Source organism: Panulirus ornatus, chromosome 14 (genome assembly GCF_036320965.1).
Source record: "Panulirus ornatus isolate Po-2019 chromosome 14, ASM3632096v1, whole genome shotgun sequence".
NCBI lineage: Eukaryota > Metazoa > Arthropoda > Malacostraca > Decapoda > Palinuridae > Panulirus > Panulirus ornatus.
This window is the reverse complement of record NC_092237.1, coordinates 3,157,497-3,179,397: the sequence shown is the minus strand read 5'-3', so window position 1 is coordinate 3,179,397 and position 21,901 is coordinate 3,157,497. Positions and strand designations below refer to the sequence as shown.

General features: G+C 39.7%; 1 protein-coding gene across 1 annotated transcript in view; it reads right to left on the bottom strand.

The window, feature by feature from the left end:
* Positions 1-6,551: 6,551 nt before the first annotated feature.
* The window catches only part of LOC139753163 (transient receptor potential-gamma protein-like), a 479,099-nt gene continuing 463,749 nt past the window's right edge, over positions 6,552-21,901 (bottom strand). The window contains exons 18-20 of the mRNA XM_071669339.1: positions 17,198-17,322; positions 15,418-16,173; positions 6,552-15,258 (exon numbers count right to left, since the gene is read on the bottom strand). Of these exons, the coding sequence (XP_071525440.1) occupies positions 15,457-16,173; positions 17,198-17,322 (842 nt within the window). The 3' untranslated portion in view covers positions 6,552-15,258; positions 15,418-15,456. The remainder of the gene's footprint in view (positions 15,259-15,417; positions 16,174-17,197; positions 17,323-21,901) is intronic.

Genomic DNA, 21,901 nt, shown 5'->3' with positions numbered 1-21,901 from the left:
ATATATATATATATATATATATATATATATATATATATATATATATATATATATATATATATATCCCTGGGGATAGGGGAGAAAGAATACTTCCCACGTATTCCCTGCGTGTCGTAGAAGGCGACTAAAAGGGAAGGGAGCGGGGGGCTGGAAATCCTCCCCTCTCGTTTTTTTTTTTTTTTTTTAATTTTCCAAAAGAAGGAACAGAGAAGGGGGGCCAGGTGAGGGTATTCCCTCAAAGGCCCAGTCCTCTGTTCTTAACGCTACCTCGCTATCGCGGGAAATGGCGAATAGTATGAAAAAAAAATATATATATATATATATATATATATATATATATATATATATATATATATATATATATATATATATATATATATATATATCATCCCTGGGGATAGGGGAGAAAGAATTCTTCCCATGTACTCCCTGTGTGTCATAAAAGGCGACGGAAAGGGGAGGGAGCGGGGGGCTGGAAATCCTCCCCTCTCATTTTTAATTTTCCGAAAGAAGGAACAAAGAAGGGGGCCAAGTTAGTATTTCCCTTAAAGGCTCAGTCCTCTGTTCTCAACGCTTCCTTGCTAACATGGGAAATGGTGAATAGTAAAAAAAATATATTTGTATATTTTCTTTTTTTTTTTTGCCGCTGTCTCCCGCATTTGCGAGGTAGCGCAAGGAAACAGACGAAAGAAATGGCCCAACCCACCCCCATACACATGTATATACATACGTCCACACACGCAAATATACATACCTACACAGCTTTCCATGGTTTACCCCAGACGCTTCACATGCCCTGATTCAATCCACTGACAGCACGTCAACCCCGGTATACCACATCGCTCCAATTCACTCTATTCCTTGCCCTCCTTTCACCCTCCTGCATGTTCAGGCCCCGATCACACAAAATCTTTTTCACTCCATCTTTCCACCTCCAATTTGGTCTCCCTCTTCTCCTCGTTCCCTCCACCTCCGACACATATATCCTCTTGGTCAATCTTTCCTCACTCATTCTTTCCATGTGCCCAAACCATTTCAAAACACCCTCTTCTGCTCTCTCAACCACGCTCTTTTTATTTCCACACATCTCTCTTACCCTTACGTTACTTACTCGATCAAACCACCTCACACCACACATTGTCCTCAAACATCTCATTTCCAGCACATCCATCCTCCTGCTCACCACTCTATCCATAGCCCATGCCTCGCAACCATACAACATTGTTGGAACCACTATTCCTTCAAACATACCCATTTTTGCTTTCCGAGATAATGTTCTCGACTTCCACACATTCTTCAAGGCTCCCAGAATTTTCGCCCCCTCCCCCATCCTATGATCCACTTTCGCTTCCATGGTTCCATCCGCTGCCAGATCCACTCCCAGATATCTAAAACACTTTACTTCCTCCAGTTTTTCTCCATTCAAACTCACCTCCCAATTGACTTGACCCTCAACCCTACTGTACCTAATAACCTTGCTCTTATTCACATTAACTCTTAACTTTCTTCTTTCACACACTTTACCAAACTCAGTCACCAGCTTCTGCAGTTTCTCACATGAATCAGCCACCAGCGCTGTATCATCAGCGAACAACAACTGACTCACTTCCCAAGCTCTCCCATCCCCAACAGACTTCATACTTGCCCCTCTTTCCAAAACTCTTGCATTCACCTCCCTAACAACCCCATCCATAAACAAATTAAACAACCATGGAGACATCACACACCCCTGCCGCAAACCTACATTCACTGAGAACCAATCACTTTCCTCTCTTCCTACACGTACACATGCCTTACATCCTCGATAAAAACTTTTCACTGCTTCTAACAACTTGCCTCCCACACCATATATTCTTAATACCTTCCACAGAGCATCTCTATCAACTCTATCATATGCCTTCTCCAGATCCATAAATGCTACATACAAGGGGATAAATATATATATATATATATATATATATATATATATATATATATATATATATATATATATATATATATATATGTATATATATATATATATTTATTTATTATTTATTTCTTCATATTTATTATACTTAACAGCTGTTTCCCACATTAATGAGGTAGTGTCAGGAAAAAGACAAAGAAAGACACATCCGCTCACACATACACACACACACATATATATATAAATATATATATGTGTGTGTGTGTGTGTGTGTGTGTGTGTGTGTATGTGTGTGGGTGTGGATATGCATATAACCAAGAGGGGTGGGGTAGCACCAGAAATGGATGAAAGCAAGCATGAATATATACATGTGTATATATGCATATGTCTGTATGTGTGTGTATACGCGTATACATTGATGTATATATATGTATATACATTGATGTATATGTATATATGTATGTATGTATATGTGTGTATATGAGTGGATGGGCCATTCTTTCTTTGTCTGTTTCCTAGTGCTACCTCGCTAATGCAGGAAACAGTGATCTGGGGTAAACCATGGAAAGTTTTGGGCCTGGATGTGGAAACGGAGGTGTGGTTTCGGTGCATTACACATGACAGCTAGAGACTGAGTGCGAACGAATATGGCCTGGCCTTTTTTTGTCTTTTCCTAGCAATACCTCACGGTATGTGTGTGGGTGTGCTATTTCAAGTGTGGTGGGGTGGCGACGGAAATGGATGAAGGTAGAAAGTATGAATATGTGCATGTATATATATATATGTATGTGTTTGTGTATGTATATGTATGTATACATGGAAATGTACAGGTATGTATATGTATATGTCTACGTGCGTGTGTGGGAGGGTTGGGCCATTCTTCTGTCTGTTTCCTTGCGCTACCTCGCTAACGCAGGAGACAAAGACAAAGTATAATATATATGTATATATATATGTGTGTGTATATATATATATATATATATATATATATATATATATATATATATATATATATATATATATATATGTTTGATGATAGAGTGGCAGATATAGGGTGTTTTGGTCGAGGTGGTGTGCAAAGTGAGAGGGTTAGGGAAAATGATTTGGTAAACAGAGAAGAGGTAGTAAAAGCTTTGCGGAAGATGAAAGCCGGCAAGGCAGCAGGTTTGGATGGTATTGCACTGGAATTTATTAAAAAAGGGGATGACTGTATTATTGACTGGTTGGTAAGGTTATTTAATGTATGTATGACTCATGGTGAGGTGCCTGAGGATTGGCGGAATGCTTGCATAGTGCCATTGTACAAAGGCAAAGGGGATAAGAGTGAGTGCTCAAATTACAGAGGTATAAGTTTGTTGAGTATTCCTGGTAAATTATATGGGAGGGTATTGATTGAGAGGGTGAAGGCATGTACAGAGCATCAGATTGGGGAAGAGCAGTGTGGTTTCAGAAGTGGTAGAGGATGTGTGGATCAGGTGTTTGCTTTGAAGAATGTATGTGAGAAATACTTAGAAAAGCAAATGGATTTGTATGTAGCATTTATGGATCTGGAGAAGGCATATGATAGAGTTGATATAGATGCTCTGTGGAAGGTATTAAGAATATATGGTGTGGGAGGCAAGTTGTTAGAAGCAGTGAAAAGTTTTTATCGAGGATGTAAGGCATGTGTACGTGTAGGAAGAGAGGAAAGTGATTGGTTCTCAGTGAATGTAGGTTTGTGGCAGGGGTGTGTGATGTCTCCATGGTTGTTTAATTTGTTTATGGATGGGGTTGTTAGGGAGGTGAATGCAAGAGTTTTGGAAAGAGGGGCAAGTATGAAATCTGTTGGGGATGAGAGAGCTTGGGAAGTGAGTCAGTTGTTGTTCGCTGATGATACAGTGCTGGTGGCTGATTCATGTGAGAAACTGCAGAAGCTGGTGACTGAGTTTGGTAAAGTGTGTGAAAGAAGAAAGTTAAGAGTAAATGTGAATAAGAGCAAGGTAATTATGTACAGTAGGGTTGAGGGTCAAGTCAATTGGGAGGTAAGTTTGAATGGAGAAAAACTGGAGGAAGTAAAGTGTTTTAGATATCTGGGAGTGGATCTGGCAGCGGATGGAACCATGGAAGCGGAAGTGGATCATAGGGTGGGGGAGGGGGCGAAAATCCTGGGAGCCTTGAAGAATGTGTGGAAGTCGAGAACATTATCTCGGAAAGCAAAAATGGGTATGTTTGAAGGAATAGTGGTTCCAACAATGTTGTATGGTTGCGAGGTGTGGGCTATGGATAGAGTTGTGCGAAGGAGGATGGATGTGCTGGAAATGAGATGTTTGAGGACAATGTGTGGTGTGAGGTGGTTTGATCGAGTAAGTAATGTAAGGGTAAGAGAGATGTGTGGAAATAAAAAGAGCGTGGTTGAGAGAGCAGAAGAGGGTGTTTTGAAATGGTTTGGGCACATGGAGAGAATGAGTGAGGAAAGATTGACCAAGAGGATATATGTCGGAGGTGGAGGGAACAAGGAGAAGTGGGAGACCAAATTGGAGGTGGAAAGATGGAGTGAAAAAGATTTTGTGTGATCGGGGCCTGAACATGCAGGAGGGTGAAAGGAGGGCAAGGAATAGAGTGAATTGGATCGATGTGGTATACCGGGGTTGACGTGTTGTCAGTGGATTGAATCAGGACATGTGAAGCGTCTGGGGTAAACCATGGTAAGCTGTGTAGGTATGTATATTTGCGTGTGTGGACGTATGTATACACATGTGTATGGGGGTGGGTTGGCCATTTCTTTTGTCTGTTTCCTTGCGCTACCTCGCAAACGCGGGAGACAGCGACAAAGTATAATAAAAAAAAAAAATAATATCATGAGTGAAAAGTCACCTTTGGTGAGGTTTCTGTCTTTGTTGGTCAATGAAAGAGACTAGTCTTGTCAAAGAGAGTCTCATTTCAAAGGAGCCCATCTTGTCCTTACTGATGAGTGAAGCAAAGCCTTGTAGCTGAAGGAGCCCCTGGGATTGCATAATATATCTATTTGATTTACAATTGCCCTTGGAACCCTTTTTAGAAACTCCTACAGCCCAAATGCTGCATTACATTTAGTAGCAGGGAAATGATGGACTACTTTTGAATAAGTATTTCTTTGACAAAACTGTACTTTTGATGATGCAACCTCATCAAAGGTAACTTTCCACTTGTGGTGTAACACCCTGCAGGCAGTTGGTCTAGTAACATTCTCAGTTTGGATATAGTCATTTGAATATATTACTCAATCATCTTCTACAATTTAGTTGTCTCTAATCTGCATCTTCACATAATTATACAGGCTTCTAATGAAAGCCAAAGAGAACCATAATTTTCATAATCACTTACATACTGATGCACCTGACTGCAATGATGAATCTCTATAGGAAAAACATAGGCATAAAATCAAACAGCAGTTGAACCTCCTATTAGTCAGTTTGCATTAAATGCAAAAACAAACTCAATGTTGTCAGACCTAAAATCAGGACATGTGGCCCAGCTAGAACAAGTGCTGGCTTAAATACTTTCATATCCTCTGGGCAGCTAATTTTTTCAAATGATGTCAAGATGATTTCTATTAATGGTGTTTTATAATAGCTGTTATGCACATACTAAATCAGATATTTTATTTATATCTAATGTCATCAGCACCATGCAGCTGCCTTCAAGGGTTCACTGTTAATCAGTGAACCAACAGACTACAACTTACAAATAAAGTTCTCACCCAACAAGCTACATTTAATCTAGAAATAGGTTTAACATTTTACTGAAAAAAATTGTTTTATTAAAATTCAACTCTTGTATCAAATAGGGTTAAATATTACAAAGGGTTTTTATATCTTACAGAAATTTGTCCCTTTACACTTCATTTGTATGAAAATAGGGAAAAAATTTCCCAAACTTTTTGACACTGAATGATCAGCAGAGAAATCTTAATGACTTAGTATACCTACGAAAATTAATTCCTTTTAATTGATCAATATTTATATAACTGGAGACATAGTAACTGCCATATTGAAGGGCATCTCTAGCTGAAGACTATTAGAATTCAGCTGATGATGGGTGTAGAATTATCCAGGGCTCTTTATGGATACTTGGCTACCTAAGATAATATCTTCACTAAAGAAACAAATGCAGCAGCAAAAATCTTAAACTAAAATGCTGAAATCTCTCTACCTTTTTCTTAATTTTTTTAAGATGAAATCTTTGACATTTCAGAAGAATTGAGAACTCGAAAAGCACTTTTGACTCTACCACTGTTAAGTTTTGACCTAGAAGAAATGCATAGCATCCCAGCAAAATGTTGGGCCCAGCAGATATTGTTTACCTTTGATAACTTTTGACTACTTGAAAATACTTGAAATATCAACAAAATACATGTCCCCACAGAAATTATCCTCACAAAGAAAACACTTGATTTGCATGACAAGAGTTGAGGAAGATGTAAGAAAAGTTTTCATCATATCAAATGTTATAAAAATATGGTGAACAAGGAGAGCTACAGAAATGTCCCTCATAAGTCACCTGTTTACAACAGCTTGAGCTGCAAGGAACCTGGCCAACACAAGTACAATATTCCCATAATTCATGCATTCAGTAAACAAGACTGCCCTATCCAAAAATACAAAGTTTAATAACAGTTTCTGCAGACTCATAATACTTTCTCTTGGGCATAAAAAGGCATTACAATATATTCATATATGTATATATGCACAATATATGGATACAAGCTACATAATAAAAAAGAATCATTTCACAAAAGGTTTCTCAATGAATCAGTTGATTACATGCTACATAAAACAGTTCGTTGCAAAAAGAGATCTGAAAACAAATATTTACAGTTTTCATATCCTATGTACACTTGCAGATGAGAGGAACAAGGTAGAAAATGAGTTGACATGAAGACCTCATGTACCACAACAATAAGGCTGACTTCCTGTCATTCTGAAGAAAATTAGCTTTATTGTCACCCTATGTAAGGCTTGTATATGATTATTCTATACTGTCTTGAAAAAGGATGAGGAAGAAATAAAGTGATTCTCAGTAGCATTACTGAGATGTAACAACTCTGAACTGCCAATAAGGGGTTCTTGGCTTTGTGCTTGTATCACAATGTTAGCCTAATACACTTAGCCAGTGTCCATTTGAACAATGGCTCACATGTATTTGAAACACTACCCCAGAGGAAATGAATGTGTGAAGGAAGGAGGGAGTTCCCTTAAGAAACTTCTGAAGATATGATAAAGAAGCACACAAGGAAGCAAGGGGTGGTCCTGTCTCCCCTTAAGGGCCATCCGAGGCTCTCTTACATATAATGTTGATATACTTACCTAAATATGTGTGTGTGTGTGTGTGTGTGTGTGTGTGTGTGTGTGTGTGTGTGTGTGTGTGTGTGTGTGTATGTATGTATGTATGTATGTATGTATGTATGTATGTATGTATGTATGTGTGTATGTGTGTGTGTGTGTGTGTGTGTGTGTGTGTGTGTGTGTGTGTTACCCGACTCCACCTACTCGAGGCCAGCTTCCTGAGTGCTGAAGGAGCCTCATAAGGATAGAAGGGACTCCTTGGGCAGGAACTAAGTAGTAAGTAAAATTTATATATATATATATATATATATATATATATATATATATATATATATATATATATACTCTATAGGAGTTACCAGACTCTGCCTACTTGAGTGAAAGTAGTCACCTTTGGTGAAGCTGTATCACTGGGAGTATAGTCTCTTTACATTTCCATGTTACTGGAAGCAGCACAGCCTTGGGCTGCAGGAGCCTTTAGAAAGGTCCTAAGTAGCACCAGGACTCTTTCACATATTGGTCCTTGGGTAGTCATAATTACATACATCCACCACAAACAACTGATCCATTCACCCTAAACTGTCTCCGCCACAGTCATCTACCCTTTCAAAAGCAAATACAACAAAGTTTCAAGCCACAAGAGATGAAGCAGTCAGAACAATCAATGGCTGCATAGTATAAACAAACACTTTACACCTATGCAATGAAACAAAGGTCTTCCCATTACAATCCCAACTCAACATGCTTGGGGTTCAATTCTGTGCAACAGCATTAGTCCCCTCCCAACTAACCATCAACCCATGAGTAGAAATATAAGGTTCACCTCAGCCTCTCACTTCAGCAACTTCTGTTCAGAGATCCCCACACCCAGCAAACATAACAATGACAGAGCTTGTACACACACACTCATACTTAAATGACCCAACACACACTAAACAACTGCCCTACCAACTCACTGTTAAACTTCACCCCACTAGATGTACATCCATCAGAAGCCATATCCTCCAGATAGATAAAAGTCACACTTTTCTGTCTATGGTCTGAACATTACCCATCTCCACAAGACTACAAACACTGTTTTAAAATATCATAAGACCCTCCATTCCCATAATGCAATTACCACAACAAAGACATCAAACACTTACTACTCAATTGCCCTGCACTCTCACTACATGGATTTGTATACATCATTACAATTTATGATGTTTGGTTCTGTCTCCTGAGCACTACATGAGCCTCATAAAGACAGAAGGGACACCTGGGACAGTTTAAGTATGTATGTACATAAGTAGTTTTTACCGAACTGTGGTGGCAGTTTGAGGTTACAAAGGGAATGACATGTCACCTTTGACAACACTGTATCATAGTCAGTTGATGAAATAGAATTTCAGTCTCATCAGAGAACTTCTAACTATAAAGAAGTCCATCCTGTCAATCATACTGAGTCCAATGCAGCTCTGGGACTACAAGTTACACTGTGAATGAAAAGATACCCTTGGTGAGGCTTATCATTGAGAGTATCATCTTTTCAAAAAACTTCTCAATCCAAAAGAGCCTACATTTCCCTACCACCATAAATAATGCAGACTTAGGCTGCAGGAACCTTTAGAGAAGTCCTGGGTAACACCAGGACTCTTTCAAAGAAATTAGTCTGAATATGATTAAAATCATATATTTCTTTGTCAATTATACTTGATTATCATTTCCTGCATTAGCAAGGTAGCACCAGGAAACAGGCAAAGAAGACCCAACCACTCACACACACACACATATATATATATATATATATATATATATATATATATATATATATATATATATATATATATATATATATATATATATATATATATATATATATATCTTTCTTTTCTTTCATACTATTCGCCATCTCCTGCATTAGCGAGGTTGCGTTAAGAACAGAGGACTGGACCTTTGAGGGAATATCCCCACCTGGCCCCCTTCTCTGTCCCTCCTTTTGGAAAATTAAAAAAAAACGAGAGGGGAGGATTTCCAGCCTCCCGCTCATATATATATATATATATATATATATATATATATATATATATATATATATATATATATATAGATGGAGTGAGTATTTTGAAGGTTTGTTGAATGTGTTTGATGATAGAGTGGCAGATATAGGGTGTTTTGGTTGCGGTGGTGTGCAAAGTGAGAGGGTTAGGGAAAATGATTTGGTAAACAGAGAAGATGGAACCATGGAAGCGGAAGTGGATCATAGGGTGGGGGAGGGGGCGAAAATTCTGGGGGCCTTGAAGAATGTGTGGAAGTCGAGAACATTATCTCGGAAAGCAAAAATGGGTATGTTTGAAGGAATAGTGGTTCCAACAATGTTGTATGGTTGCGAGGCGTGGGCTATGGATAGAGTTGTGCACAGGAGGATGGATGTGCTGGAAATGAGATGTTTGAGGACAATGTGTGGTGTGAGGTGGTTTGATCGAGTGAGTAACGTAAGGGTAAGAGAGATGTGTGGAAATAAAAAGAGCGTGGTTGAGAGAGCAGAAGAGGGTGTTTTGAAGTGGTTTGGGCACATGGAGAGGATGAGTGAGGAAAGATTGACCAAGAGGATATATGTGTCGGAGGTGGAGGGAGCAAGAAGAAGAGGGAGACCAAATTGGAGGTGGAAAGATGGAGTGAAAAAGATTTTGTGTGATCGGGGCCTGAGCATGCAGGAGGGTGAAAGGAGGGCAAGGAATACAGTGAATTGGAGCGATGTGGTATACCGGGGTTGACGTGCTGTCAGTGGATTGAATCAAGGCATGTGAAGCGTCTGGGGTAAACCATGGAAAGCTGTGTAGGTATGTATATTTGCGTGTGTGGACGTGTGTATATACATGTGTATGGGGGGGGTTGGGCCATTTCTTTCGTCTGTTTCCTTGCGCTACCTCGCAAACGCGGGAGACAGCGACAAAGTATAAAAAAAAAAAAAAAAAAAAACAGAGAAGAGGTAGTAAAAGCTTTGCGGAAGATGAAAGCCGGCAAGGCAGCAGGTTTGGATGGTATTACAGTGGAATTTATTAAAAAAGGGGGTGACTGTATTGTTGACTGGTTGGTAAGGTTATTTAATGTATGTATGACTCATGGTGAGGTGCCTGAGGATTGGCGGAATGCGTGCATAGTACCATTGTACAAAGGCAAAGGAGATAAGAGTGAGTGCTCAAATTACAGAGGTATAAGTTTGTTGAGTATTCCTGGTAAATTATATGGGAGGGTATTGATTGAGAGGGTGAAGGCATGTACAGAGCATCAGATTGGGGAAGAGCAGTGTGGTTTCAGAAGTGGTGGAGGATGTGTGGATCAGGTGTTTGCTTTGAAGAATATATGTGAGAAATACTTAGAAAAGCAAATGGATTTGTATGTAGCATTTATGGATCTGGAGAGGGCATATGATAGAGTTGATAGAGATGCTCTGTGGAAGGTATTAAGAATATATGGTGTGGGAGGCAAGTTGTTAGAAGCAGTGAAAAGTTTTTATCGAGGATGTAAGGCATGTGTATGTGTAGGAAGAGAGGAAAGTGATTGGTTCTCAGTGAATGTAGGTTTGCGGCAGGGGTGTGTGATGTCTCCATGGTTGTTTAATTTGTTTATGGATGGGGTTGTTAGGGAAGTGAATGCAAGAGTTTTGGAAAGAGGGGCAAGTATGAAGTCTGTTGTGGATGAGAGAGCTTGGGAAGTGAGTCAGTTGTTGTTCGCTGATGATACAGCGCTGGTGGCCGATTCATGTGAGAAACTGCAGAAGCTGGTGACTGAGTTTGGTAAAGTGTGTGAAAGAAGAAAGTTAAGAGTAAATGTGAATAAGAGCAAGGTTATTAGGTACAGTAGGGTTGAGGGTCAAGTCAATTGGGAGGTAAGTTTGAATGGAGAAAAACTGGAGGAAGTAAAGTGTTTTAGATATCTGGGAGTGGATCTGGCAGCGGATGGAACCATGGAAGCGGAAGTGGATCATAGGGTGGGGGAGGGGGCGAAAATCCTGGGAGCCTTGAAGAATGTGTGGAAGTCGAGAACATTATCTCGGAAAGCAAAAATGGGTATCATTGAAGGAATAGTGGTTCCAACAATGTTGTATGGTTGCGAGGCGTGGGCTATGGATAGAGTTGTGTGCAGGAGGGTGGATGTGCTGGAAATGAGATGTTTGAGGACAATGTGTGGTGTGAGGTGGTTTGATCGAGTAAGTAATGTAAGGGTAAGAGAGATGTGTAGAAATGAGAAGAGCGTGGTTGAGAGAGTGTGTGAGGTAGTGCTAGGAAAAGACAACAAAGGCCCCATTCGTTCACACTCAGTCTCTAGCTGTCATGCAAAAAAAATGCCCGAAACCACAGCTCCCATTCCACAATCAGGCCCCACAGAACTTTCCATGGTTTACCCCAAACGCTTCACATGCCCTGATTTGATCCATTGACAGCACGTCGACCCCGGTATACCACATCGATCCAATTCACTCTATTCCTTGCACACCTTTCATCCTCCTGCATGTTCAGGCCCTGCTCACTCAAAATCTTTTTCACTCCATCTTTCCACCTCCAATTTGGTCTTCCACTTCTCCTCGTTCCCTCCACCTCCGACACATATATCCCCTTGGTCAATCTTTCCTCACTCATTCTCTCCATGTGCCCAAACCATTTCAAAACACCCTCTTCTGCTTTCTCAACCACGCTCTTCTCATTTCCACACATCTCTCTTACCCTTACATTACTTACTCGATCTAACCACCTCACACCACATATTGTCCTCAAACATCTCATTTCCAGCACATCCACCCTCCTGCGCACAACTCTATCCACAGCCCACGCCTCGCAACCATACAACATTGTTGGAACCACTATTTCTTCAAACATAGCCATTTTTGCTTTCCGAGATAATGTTCTCGACTTCCACACATTCCTCAAGGCTCCCAGGATTTTCACCCCCTCCCCCACCCTATGATTCACTTCCGCTTCCATAGTTCCATCCGCTGCCAGTTCCACTCCCAGATATCTAAAACACTTTACTTCCTCCAGTTTTTCTCCATTCAAACTTACCTCCCAATTGACTTGACCCTCAACCCTACTGTACCTAATAACCTTGCTCTTATTCACATTTACTCTTAACTTTCTTCTTCCACACACTTTACCAAACTCAGTCACCAGCTTCTGCAGTTTCTCACATGAATCAGCCACCAGCGCTGTATCATCAGCGAACAACAACTGACTCACTTCCCAAGCTCTCTCATCCCCAACAGACTGCATACTTGCCCCTCTTTCCAAAACTCTTGCATTCACCTCCCTAACAACCCCATCCATAAACAAATTAAACAACCATGGAGACATCACACACCCCTGCCGCAAACCTACATTCACTGAGAACCAATCACTTCCCTCTCTTCCTACACGTATACATGCCTTACATCCTCGATTAAAAACTTTTCACTGCTTCTAACAACTTGCCTCCCACACCATATATTCTTAGTACCTTCCACAGAGCACCTCTATCAACTCTATCATATGCCTTCTCCAGATCCATAAATGCTTCATACAAATCCATTTGCTTTTCTAAGTATTTCCCACATACATTCTTCAAAGCAATCACCTGATCCACACATCCTCTACCACTTCTGAAACCACATTGCTCTTCCCCAATCTGATGCTCTGTACATGCCTTCACCCTCTCAATCAATACCCTCCCATATAATTTCCCACGAATACTCAACAAACTTATACCTCTGTAATTTGAGCACTCACTCTTATCCCCTTGCCTTTGTACAATGGCACTATGCAAGCATTCCGCCAATCCTCAGGCAACTCACCATGAATCATACATGCATTAAATAACCTTACCAACCAGTCAACAATACAATCACCTCCTTTTTTAATAAATTCCACTGCAATGCCATCCAAACCCGCTGCCTTGCCGGCTTTTCATCTTCCGCAAAGCTTTTACTACCTCTTCTCTTCTCTGTATATATATACATATATATATATATATATGCCCACTTCAACATGCTTGACACTCAATTCTATGCAAAAGTACTACTCCCCCACCCTTCCCCAAGCAAACAACTCTGTAACTAACCACCAGCTCCAAATAGAAACAAAAAACTTACCCCTGACTCACATTTCTGTAACCTCTACTCACAGGTTCCACCCCCTTTAACACATAAGACACCAACAAAACACATGCATACTGAAATAACTTGACAGGCACTAAACAACCGATGCTTTTCATTGATATCATTCGAGTCAGGAGTGAATGTCATGTGTGTTGCGTGTAATGCCTAGAATGATTGTTTTTTGCTTAATGAAACAGACTATCTATTCAAGGTCATACTGTTACATAAAGCCTTTTTTCCAGGAGACCCTGCAGCCCAAGGATGTGCTACCCTCAGCAACAGAAATATAATAAACTCCTTTGAAGCAAAAAGTTCTTTGATTGTAATCTGTGATGTTTTCACTTACAGTGTAACCTCAAGGAAGCAGAGTCCAGTAATAACTATACACTTTCTTATTCATCACTAGCCCAGGATCACTTTCCATGAAAGATTCTGTTTTACCCAGGAACTTTTTATAGGCCCCTGCAGTCCACAGTGGTGCTACTTCTGGTAGCAGGGAGTTGTAGAGCCCTATGAGTGAGAAGTTCTCTGATGAGACTGTACTGTCAATAGTAGTCTCGCCAAAGGTGACTTTTCACTCATGGTGTAACCCTGAGCAGGTGGAGTCCAGTAACACCTAACACCTATCTATATATATATATATATATATATATATATATATATATATATATATATATAGATAGATAGATAGATAGATAGATAGATAGATATAGATAGATAGATAGATAGGTAGATAGATAGATAGAAAGAGAAAGAAAGATAGATAGATAGATATAAGATATAAAACCAGTGACTTACTTCCCTAAAGAATTTAGAAATAGTTGCCTGAAGACATCATAGTCAAAGGAAATGAAATAAGGCATGTCTTTCTTTTTTCTGAATCTGAAACATTATTTTTCCTGTTAATAGATGACGAAATTCAGGTATTGATATGAAAAGTAAATGAAATATGTTTTGCAAGGATTCAGACACATGAAAAAATTTCAGGCAATATACAGTAATATTCAATGGCTTAACTTCTCTTTGCGACGAACAAACAGAACTAAAAGTTTTAATAGCACCAGCTGCACTGAAGGGTAGGGCATTCATTAAGTCTATACAGTACTGTATATTACAAGCTGAAGCACAAACTGTTAAACACTAATGCTGAACATCCTTGTGCACCGTTTCCATTGACTAGGTATGAAAATGAACATATCTATATAAAAGCATATAAGTGTACTATACATCTCAACCCGTGTAACATTCATTTTTCCCTAATATATAACATTAGTGTCCAGTCACTATACACTGGAAAGAGATCACATAAGTGTGCTTTCTTGAGCAGTCCCATTATGTGCTAGGGTTAAGAGCCTCAAGCTTCAGTCACTATGCACCTTTATCTAATTTCAATGCATTTTCATGGTGCTCAAGACAAAAGCACATTCCATCATATTCTGAAATCCACTTGAAATCACGTAATATTGTCTTTTAAAATTTTTAATTTTGATAAAATTCATATAGATTTTTTCACTAAAACATTTGTTTTTCTAATTTTCACAGCAAGATCATAGTTAAGGAGGGATAAATATTCCAGTGTAATAGTTTATCACATATCCTTCACAATGGAATTCAAATAAAAACTGTCATTCAATATAATCTAAAAATATTGTCATATAAATGAGGGGATGTACCTGCACACTCCCCAATGTCCTTGTATTTACAGTGTCAATGAGAAAATAAAGGGACCTGAGAAACAACTGTGATGTTACAACCAGAAAAAGATTGGCTTCTCCCAGTTCACAGTAACTGAGGAAAGGCAACCTCAGTGACAAGGTATGTTGAAACCGCAGTTGTATGTCAAGTCACCACTGTGGGTCTACAGGTGATGTTCGACCTATTTACAGATGAGCGTTGATGAGGGTAACTTGTGCTGCTGTTCCAAAAGCTTTTTGTATCTGTAGGAAAATAAAAGACATATTTACCTAACAGGCATAACTACTTACACTAAAAACTATTACAGTGTCTCTAATGTGAATCATTAATGTTAAAAATTTTGGCATATTAGAACAAAATGTTTGTCAAAGACATTGTTTCCTTCTTTGTCATCATCTCACCATGATGAAGCAGTGGTTGGAGCAGGCAGGGGGCGAGGATCAGAGCCACCCAGCAGCCATATGGCGGTTGACTGGCTGGATGCCGGGAAGGCGGGGCGGTTGGACTGACCCATTGGCTGGGGGACCGCTACCCACCAAAGGCTCCGAGGACTCGCTCACTGCCAGGGGTGGCAAGGATCCACTGCCCGATGAAGGCGATGTGGTGGTGGGGTTGGGTTCAGTGACAGTGGAAGTGGAGGACACTGGACGAAGCCACTGTGGGTAGGGCGGGGGAGGCTCTGTCTCAGTTGATGAATGAGAAGGACTGCTGCTGCTAGCACCTCCTAATGCTGACTGATCAAAGCTCACAGAGTTTTTTGGTTGCCTCTTAACCTGTTCTTGTTGGCACACTAGAGCTGCTGCATCCAAATGCATTGTCCCACTGACCCCTGATTCAGCTCGTTCTCGTCGGATGGTTTCCGAGACACCATCCCCGCCCCTCAGTATCCCTGGCGGCAAGCTCTGCAGGGGCGTTGGGGTCTCATTCCCGCCCCGAGCGTCCTCTGAATCCCCGGTGATCTCGTTGCCAGGATCGGAGGAGAGCGACTCGTCGGAGCGGGACCTGGATAATAACTTTTTTACTTTGGCATTCTTAGCAGCTTCAACGAGTGTCCCCCAACGTTTCTTGTTGGTTGGGCGGCCGAGTCTCGCCTCTGCCAGCCTGGCTAGTCGCGCCAGTTTGTTTTGCGGTGATCGCTTCACCGCTACTTCCACCACCTGTAGAGACCAGGGCACAGGGGTCATCCAAGGCCATGAGGGGTTAGCAGGATGAAGGGTGTGGGGGAGTCTCCCACCTGATATTGAAAAACTTTTTCATGATAGCTATTTCTTGTGAAAAAAATGCTTTGTGAATATATTCTTCAAATCCATGAGCATATTTCACACACAGCATACATGAAGTGAACACACACTGATATATCTTCCCACATAATTATGATAATAATAATAATAATAATAATAATAATAATAATAATAATAATAATAATAATGATAATCATAATAATAATAATAATTATGATGATAATAATGATAATAATAATAATAATAATAATAATAATAATAATAATAATAATAATATTAATAATAATAATAATAATTAATAATAATGATAATAATAATAACAACAATATTGATAATGATATTAATATAATGATACCAAAAAGATAATAATAACAGTAATAGTAATAACAATAATAATGGTAATAATGATAATAATAATAATAACAATAATAATAATAATAATGGAAACACCGAAAGGAGAAGACTTTGCTGAAGTAGGGATGGAGAGGGAACAGAGTAATGGGTGAAACAGTAGAACGTGGCACTACTCGACTGGTTGAGGACAGATTAGTTAGGCCCACCTGGACCACCTGGCCTGGCTGGAGACAAGGGACATTTTACAATGACATTTTCAGCACCTTACTGGGACCAACAGTGAACATTTGTGGAAAGTTCGATGATGCTGGTGTAAGAAGAGAGACAAAAACGACTGAGGGATCCAGATTTGTTGTTTTCAAATGGGGAATCATAGCTTTACTTACAATCTTAATATGTGAGGTGGTTATTCTGAAAGAAAATTATGTTTGGATTCATTTAGTAAGTGTTAATGGGGGAACAATTATATATTGATATTAAGCCATATACTAATTCAACGGACACCTACGAGATTGATTTAATATATATGTTTTATACCAATTCCTTCGCACTATTTATCTCAAACCATTTTTGTGATACTTCTTACCTCTGTTGCTGCTGGAAGGATAGTTGATGTTCCTCTACTTAAGTGACTGCTTAAGGAGTTCACTCCTAAGTTGAACCCCTTCATAAGCCTCCTCTCCTTTTGACGATTTTTCTTGCCTCCAGAACCTAGAGTAGTATTTATTTCACAGAAACATCAGAAAAAACATTTCATCATTAAACGTACATAATCTTAACATTCATCTTAAAAAGTGAGAAACTGAATACTGCATAAAGTGTTAGATGAATAAATACATGTCCTGTTCAATAAAACTGAATACTATACAAAAGAAATAAATGATAATAGGGAGAAAGATATGAGAATGGTGCTGATGAAGGTAATAAAATATCAATGAATTCACCAAAGATTTATGCAAACAAGTCACATGCAGACAATCCATACTGAATGAGTTAATCACTATGCCAATGATGAATTAGTTATCTGTCATAACTTTAAAAAGGATTTTTGTTTTCTGTCTAGTAATTACAGCACTGCATCTCACAGGAAAGAGAAATCAGCAGTGTAAGGCCTATAAACTACAAGATCAAACTTATTAGCCATAAGAAAGGAAGAAGGCAATATGTTCTTAATCTTCCAGTTTCAAAACTATCAAAGATAATTTACTTTTATTTAGAAATTTTGTTTGAGTAATCAGTAAAGCTTGTGCACAGGACTACCGTCTAGATGCTCCGGCAGTTTCTAGGTGCCGTCCATCTAGCATTTCAGGATGGAGAGTAAATAGTAGTATACAGCATACAGCAACTGTGTTTTCTACTAAGAGGTTGACTTGGGCAGAGCATCCTATACAAGGCATTACAGAGAAAACACCAATCACCTTACAGAAACAACTTTCCAATATGTGACAATTAAAAAATTTTTAATTTATAACTATAAAGCCACTTGTTACCTGAATATTTTACCTAAATTTTTAGTTTAAAGAATGCATTTTAGTCTTAAGAAAAGCTTTTGTTCTTACAGAGGAGACCAACGAAAAAATAAAATGAGACAGTCCTGCTCTTGGGAATAACAAGACAAAATCACACCATTTGTTCCTAAGGACAGGATCACCTATGCTAAGCAATGTTTGCCAGCATCACCTCTTAAACAAAAAGGCTTCAGTCATTTGTCTCAAATGTGGAAATAGCAAGCATACTTAATCCATTCAATTCCACAAAACCCTAAACTACAGTTTAATAAGTACAAGGGTGTAAATAGGGAGAGGAAGGTCATGAGAAAAAAGGAGGCTTGCTCTTTGGCCTCCTCCATAGGAAGAAATAGGTTTTCATGAATTGAAAACTTGTGATTTTGTAACAGGGGAGAGGCATTCCTATATGGTTGTGAGGCATGGGTTATACATAGGGCTGTGCAGAGGAGGGTGGATGTGTTAGAAATGAAATGCTTGAGGAAAATATGTAGTGTGAAGTGGTTTGATTAAGTAATGAAAGGGTGAGAGAGATGTGTGGGAATGAAAAGAGTGTGGTTGAGAGAGCAGAAGAGGGTGTGTTGAAATGGTTTGGGCATATGGAGAGAGTGAGTGAGGAAAGGTTGACAAAAGTGATATATGTTTTTCTTTTCTTTCATCCAACTATCTGATGCCCATTCCCTCTGGAAACTCCCATAATGGGGTAGCTATGGCAAAAGAGTTTCCACCTATCCCTGTTCTTACATGCCGCCCTCGCATATACCATTCCAAGCATTTTTCCTGTTTTTCTCCCTCCAGTATTCCTCCACCCTATTTGACCATCACTGGTTTTCCACTCACACTAGCTCCTTTACTGTACTATCATTCACTCTCCTTGTAAACTCCATCTTGCATTCTTTCCACATGCTCAAACCATCTCAAATTATTACGTTTCACCCATTCGTCCATTCCATAATTCACTCCCTTTGCATTCCTTGGCATGACATCTCTCATACACCCTTTCATTTCCTTCTTCATTCCATCTAGTCACACCACATGCTCATCTCAAATAGCTCATTTCCACAGCCTGGATTCTTGACCTGGACCTCATTTCATGGCCATGTTTCAGTGGCATAGGTCAGGGGTAGGAGTACTATGCCATCCCTTAATCCTCTCTTCACTTCCATACTCACACCTCTACCCTTCATTATTCTGTTAAGGGACCCAATGACTCTTCTACCCTGTAATGCTCTCTCCCTTATCTCTCCTTCCATATCACCACACTTAACCAAGACAACTCCCATTCTAGTCTCCCCCCCACCACTCCCCATATCCACAACACAATTTAGTACACTTTCTCCTTTCACTCTATATGGTTTTACAAAATCGATACTTTCCCTTCATATCCCTTCAAACACCATTACTTTACTTTCATTGCACTTGCCTCCAGTCTCCTACACTTACATACATCATATCTTTGATTGTAAGGCAGTTTTTTCTTTTTTTCTCTCCTTTTGTAGATTCTTGATGATACCTCTTTGAAGGCGAAAGCTTGATTGAAATATAACGGATAACTTTGGACAACTAGTGTTTGAGCATCCAACTAATGGCAGAATAATATTGAGAAAAATAGAGAACAATGAGAGAGAGGAATAATAACTCTAAATATGCTGTCATATTCAATTTTTTGGGCATTAGAGCAAACCTGGGTCAAGCCATGGGAAGGTCTGTGGGGCCTGGATCTAGATAGAGAGCTGTGGTTTTGGTGCATTACACATGACTGCCAGAGACTGAGTGTGAATGAATGTGGCCTTTTAGTTTGTATTCCTGGTGCTACGTTGTTGAAGCAGGGGATAGCAATGCTATTTTCCTGTGGGTCAGGGTAGCGACTGGAGTGGATGAAAGCAAGCAAGTATGAATATGTACATATGTATGTATGTATATGTCTGCATATGTGTATGTATATGTATTTATATGATATGTATATGTGCATATGTGGGCATTTATGTATATATATAAGTGTGTATATGAGCGGATTGGCTTTTCCTCGTTTACTACCTGGCACTACCTCGCTGATGCAGGAAACAGTGATTATGTATAATACAATATGATATAATATATATATATATATTCTTTTATTATACTTTGTTGCTGTCTCCCGTGTTAGCGAGGTAGCACAAGGAAATAGATGAAAGAATGGCCCAACCCACCCACATGCACATGTATATACATGCACGTCCACATACGCACATATACATACCTATACATTTCAACGTATACATATATATGCATAAACAGACATATGCATACATACACATGTACATATTCATACTTGCTGCATTTATTCATTCCGGTTGCCACCCTGCTACACATGAAATAGCATCCCCCCCTCCCCTTGCGAGGTAACCCTAGGAAAAGACAAAAGGCCACATTCGTTCACACTCAGTCTCTAGTTGTCATGTGTAATGCACCAAAACCACAGCTCTCTATCTACATCCAGGCCCCACAGACCGAAACTACAACTCCCTTTCCATATCCAGGCCCCACAAAACTTTCCATGGTTTACCCCAGATGCTTCACATACCCTGGTTCAATCCATTGACAGTTCATCGAGCCCAGTATACCACATCGTTCCAATTCACTCTATTCCTTGCAAGCCTTTCACGCTCTTGTATGTTCAGGTCCCGATTGCTCAAAATCTTTTTCACTCCATCCTTCCACCTCCAATTTGGTCTCCTACTTCTCCTTGTTCCCTCTACCTCTGACATTTCCTCTCTGTCAATCTTTCCTCACTCATTCTCTCCATGTGATCAAACCATTTTAATACACCCTCTTCTGCTCTCTCAACTACACTCTTTTTATTACCAAACATCTCTCTTACCCTTTCATTACTTACTTGATCAAACCATCTCACACCATATATTGTCCTCAAACATCTCATTTCAAACACATCCACCCTCCTCTCCACAACTCTGTCTATAGCCCATGCCTCGTAACCATAAAACATTGTTGGAACCACTGTCCCTTCAAACATACCCATTTTTGCTCTCTGAGATAACATTCTCGCCTTCCACACATTCTTCAATGCTCTCAGAACCTTCGTCCCCTCCCCCACCCTGTGACTCACTTCCACTTCCACGGTTTCATCCGCTGCTAAATCCACTCCCAGATATCTAAAACAATTTACTTCCTCTAGTTTTTCTACATACAAACTTACCTCCCAACTGACTTGTCCTTCAACTCTACTGAACCTAATAATCTTGCTCTTATTCACATTTACTCTCAGCTTTCTTCTTTCACACACTTTACCAAACTCAGTCACCAGCTTCTGCAGTTTCTCACCCAAATCGGCCACCAGCACTGTATCATCAGCGAACAATAACTGACTCACTTCCCAAGCCCTCTCATCCACAACAGACTGCATACTTGCCCCTCTCTCCAAAACTCTTGCTGCATTCACCTCCCTAACAACCCCATCCATAAACAAATTAAACAACCATGGAGACATCATGCACCCCTGCCGCAAACCGACATTCACTGGGAACCAATCACTTCCCTTTCTTCCTACTTGTACACATGCCTTACATCCTCAATAAAAACTTTTAACTGCTTCTAGCAACTTACCTCCCACACTATATACTCTTAATACCTTCCAGAGAGGATTTCTATCAACTCTACCATATGCCTTCTCCAGATCCATGAATGCTACATACAAATCCATCTGTTTTTCTATGTATTTCTCAAATATATTCTTCAAAGCAAACACCTGATCCACACATCCTCTGCCACTTCTGAAACCACACCAC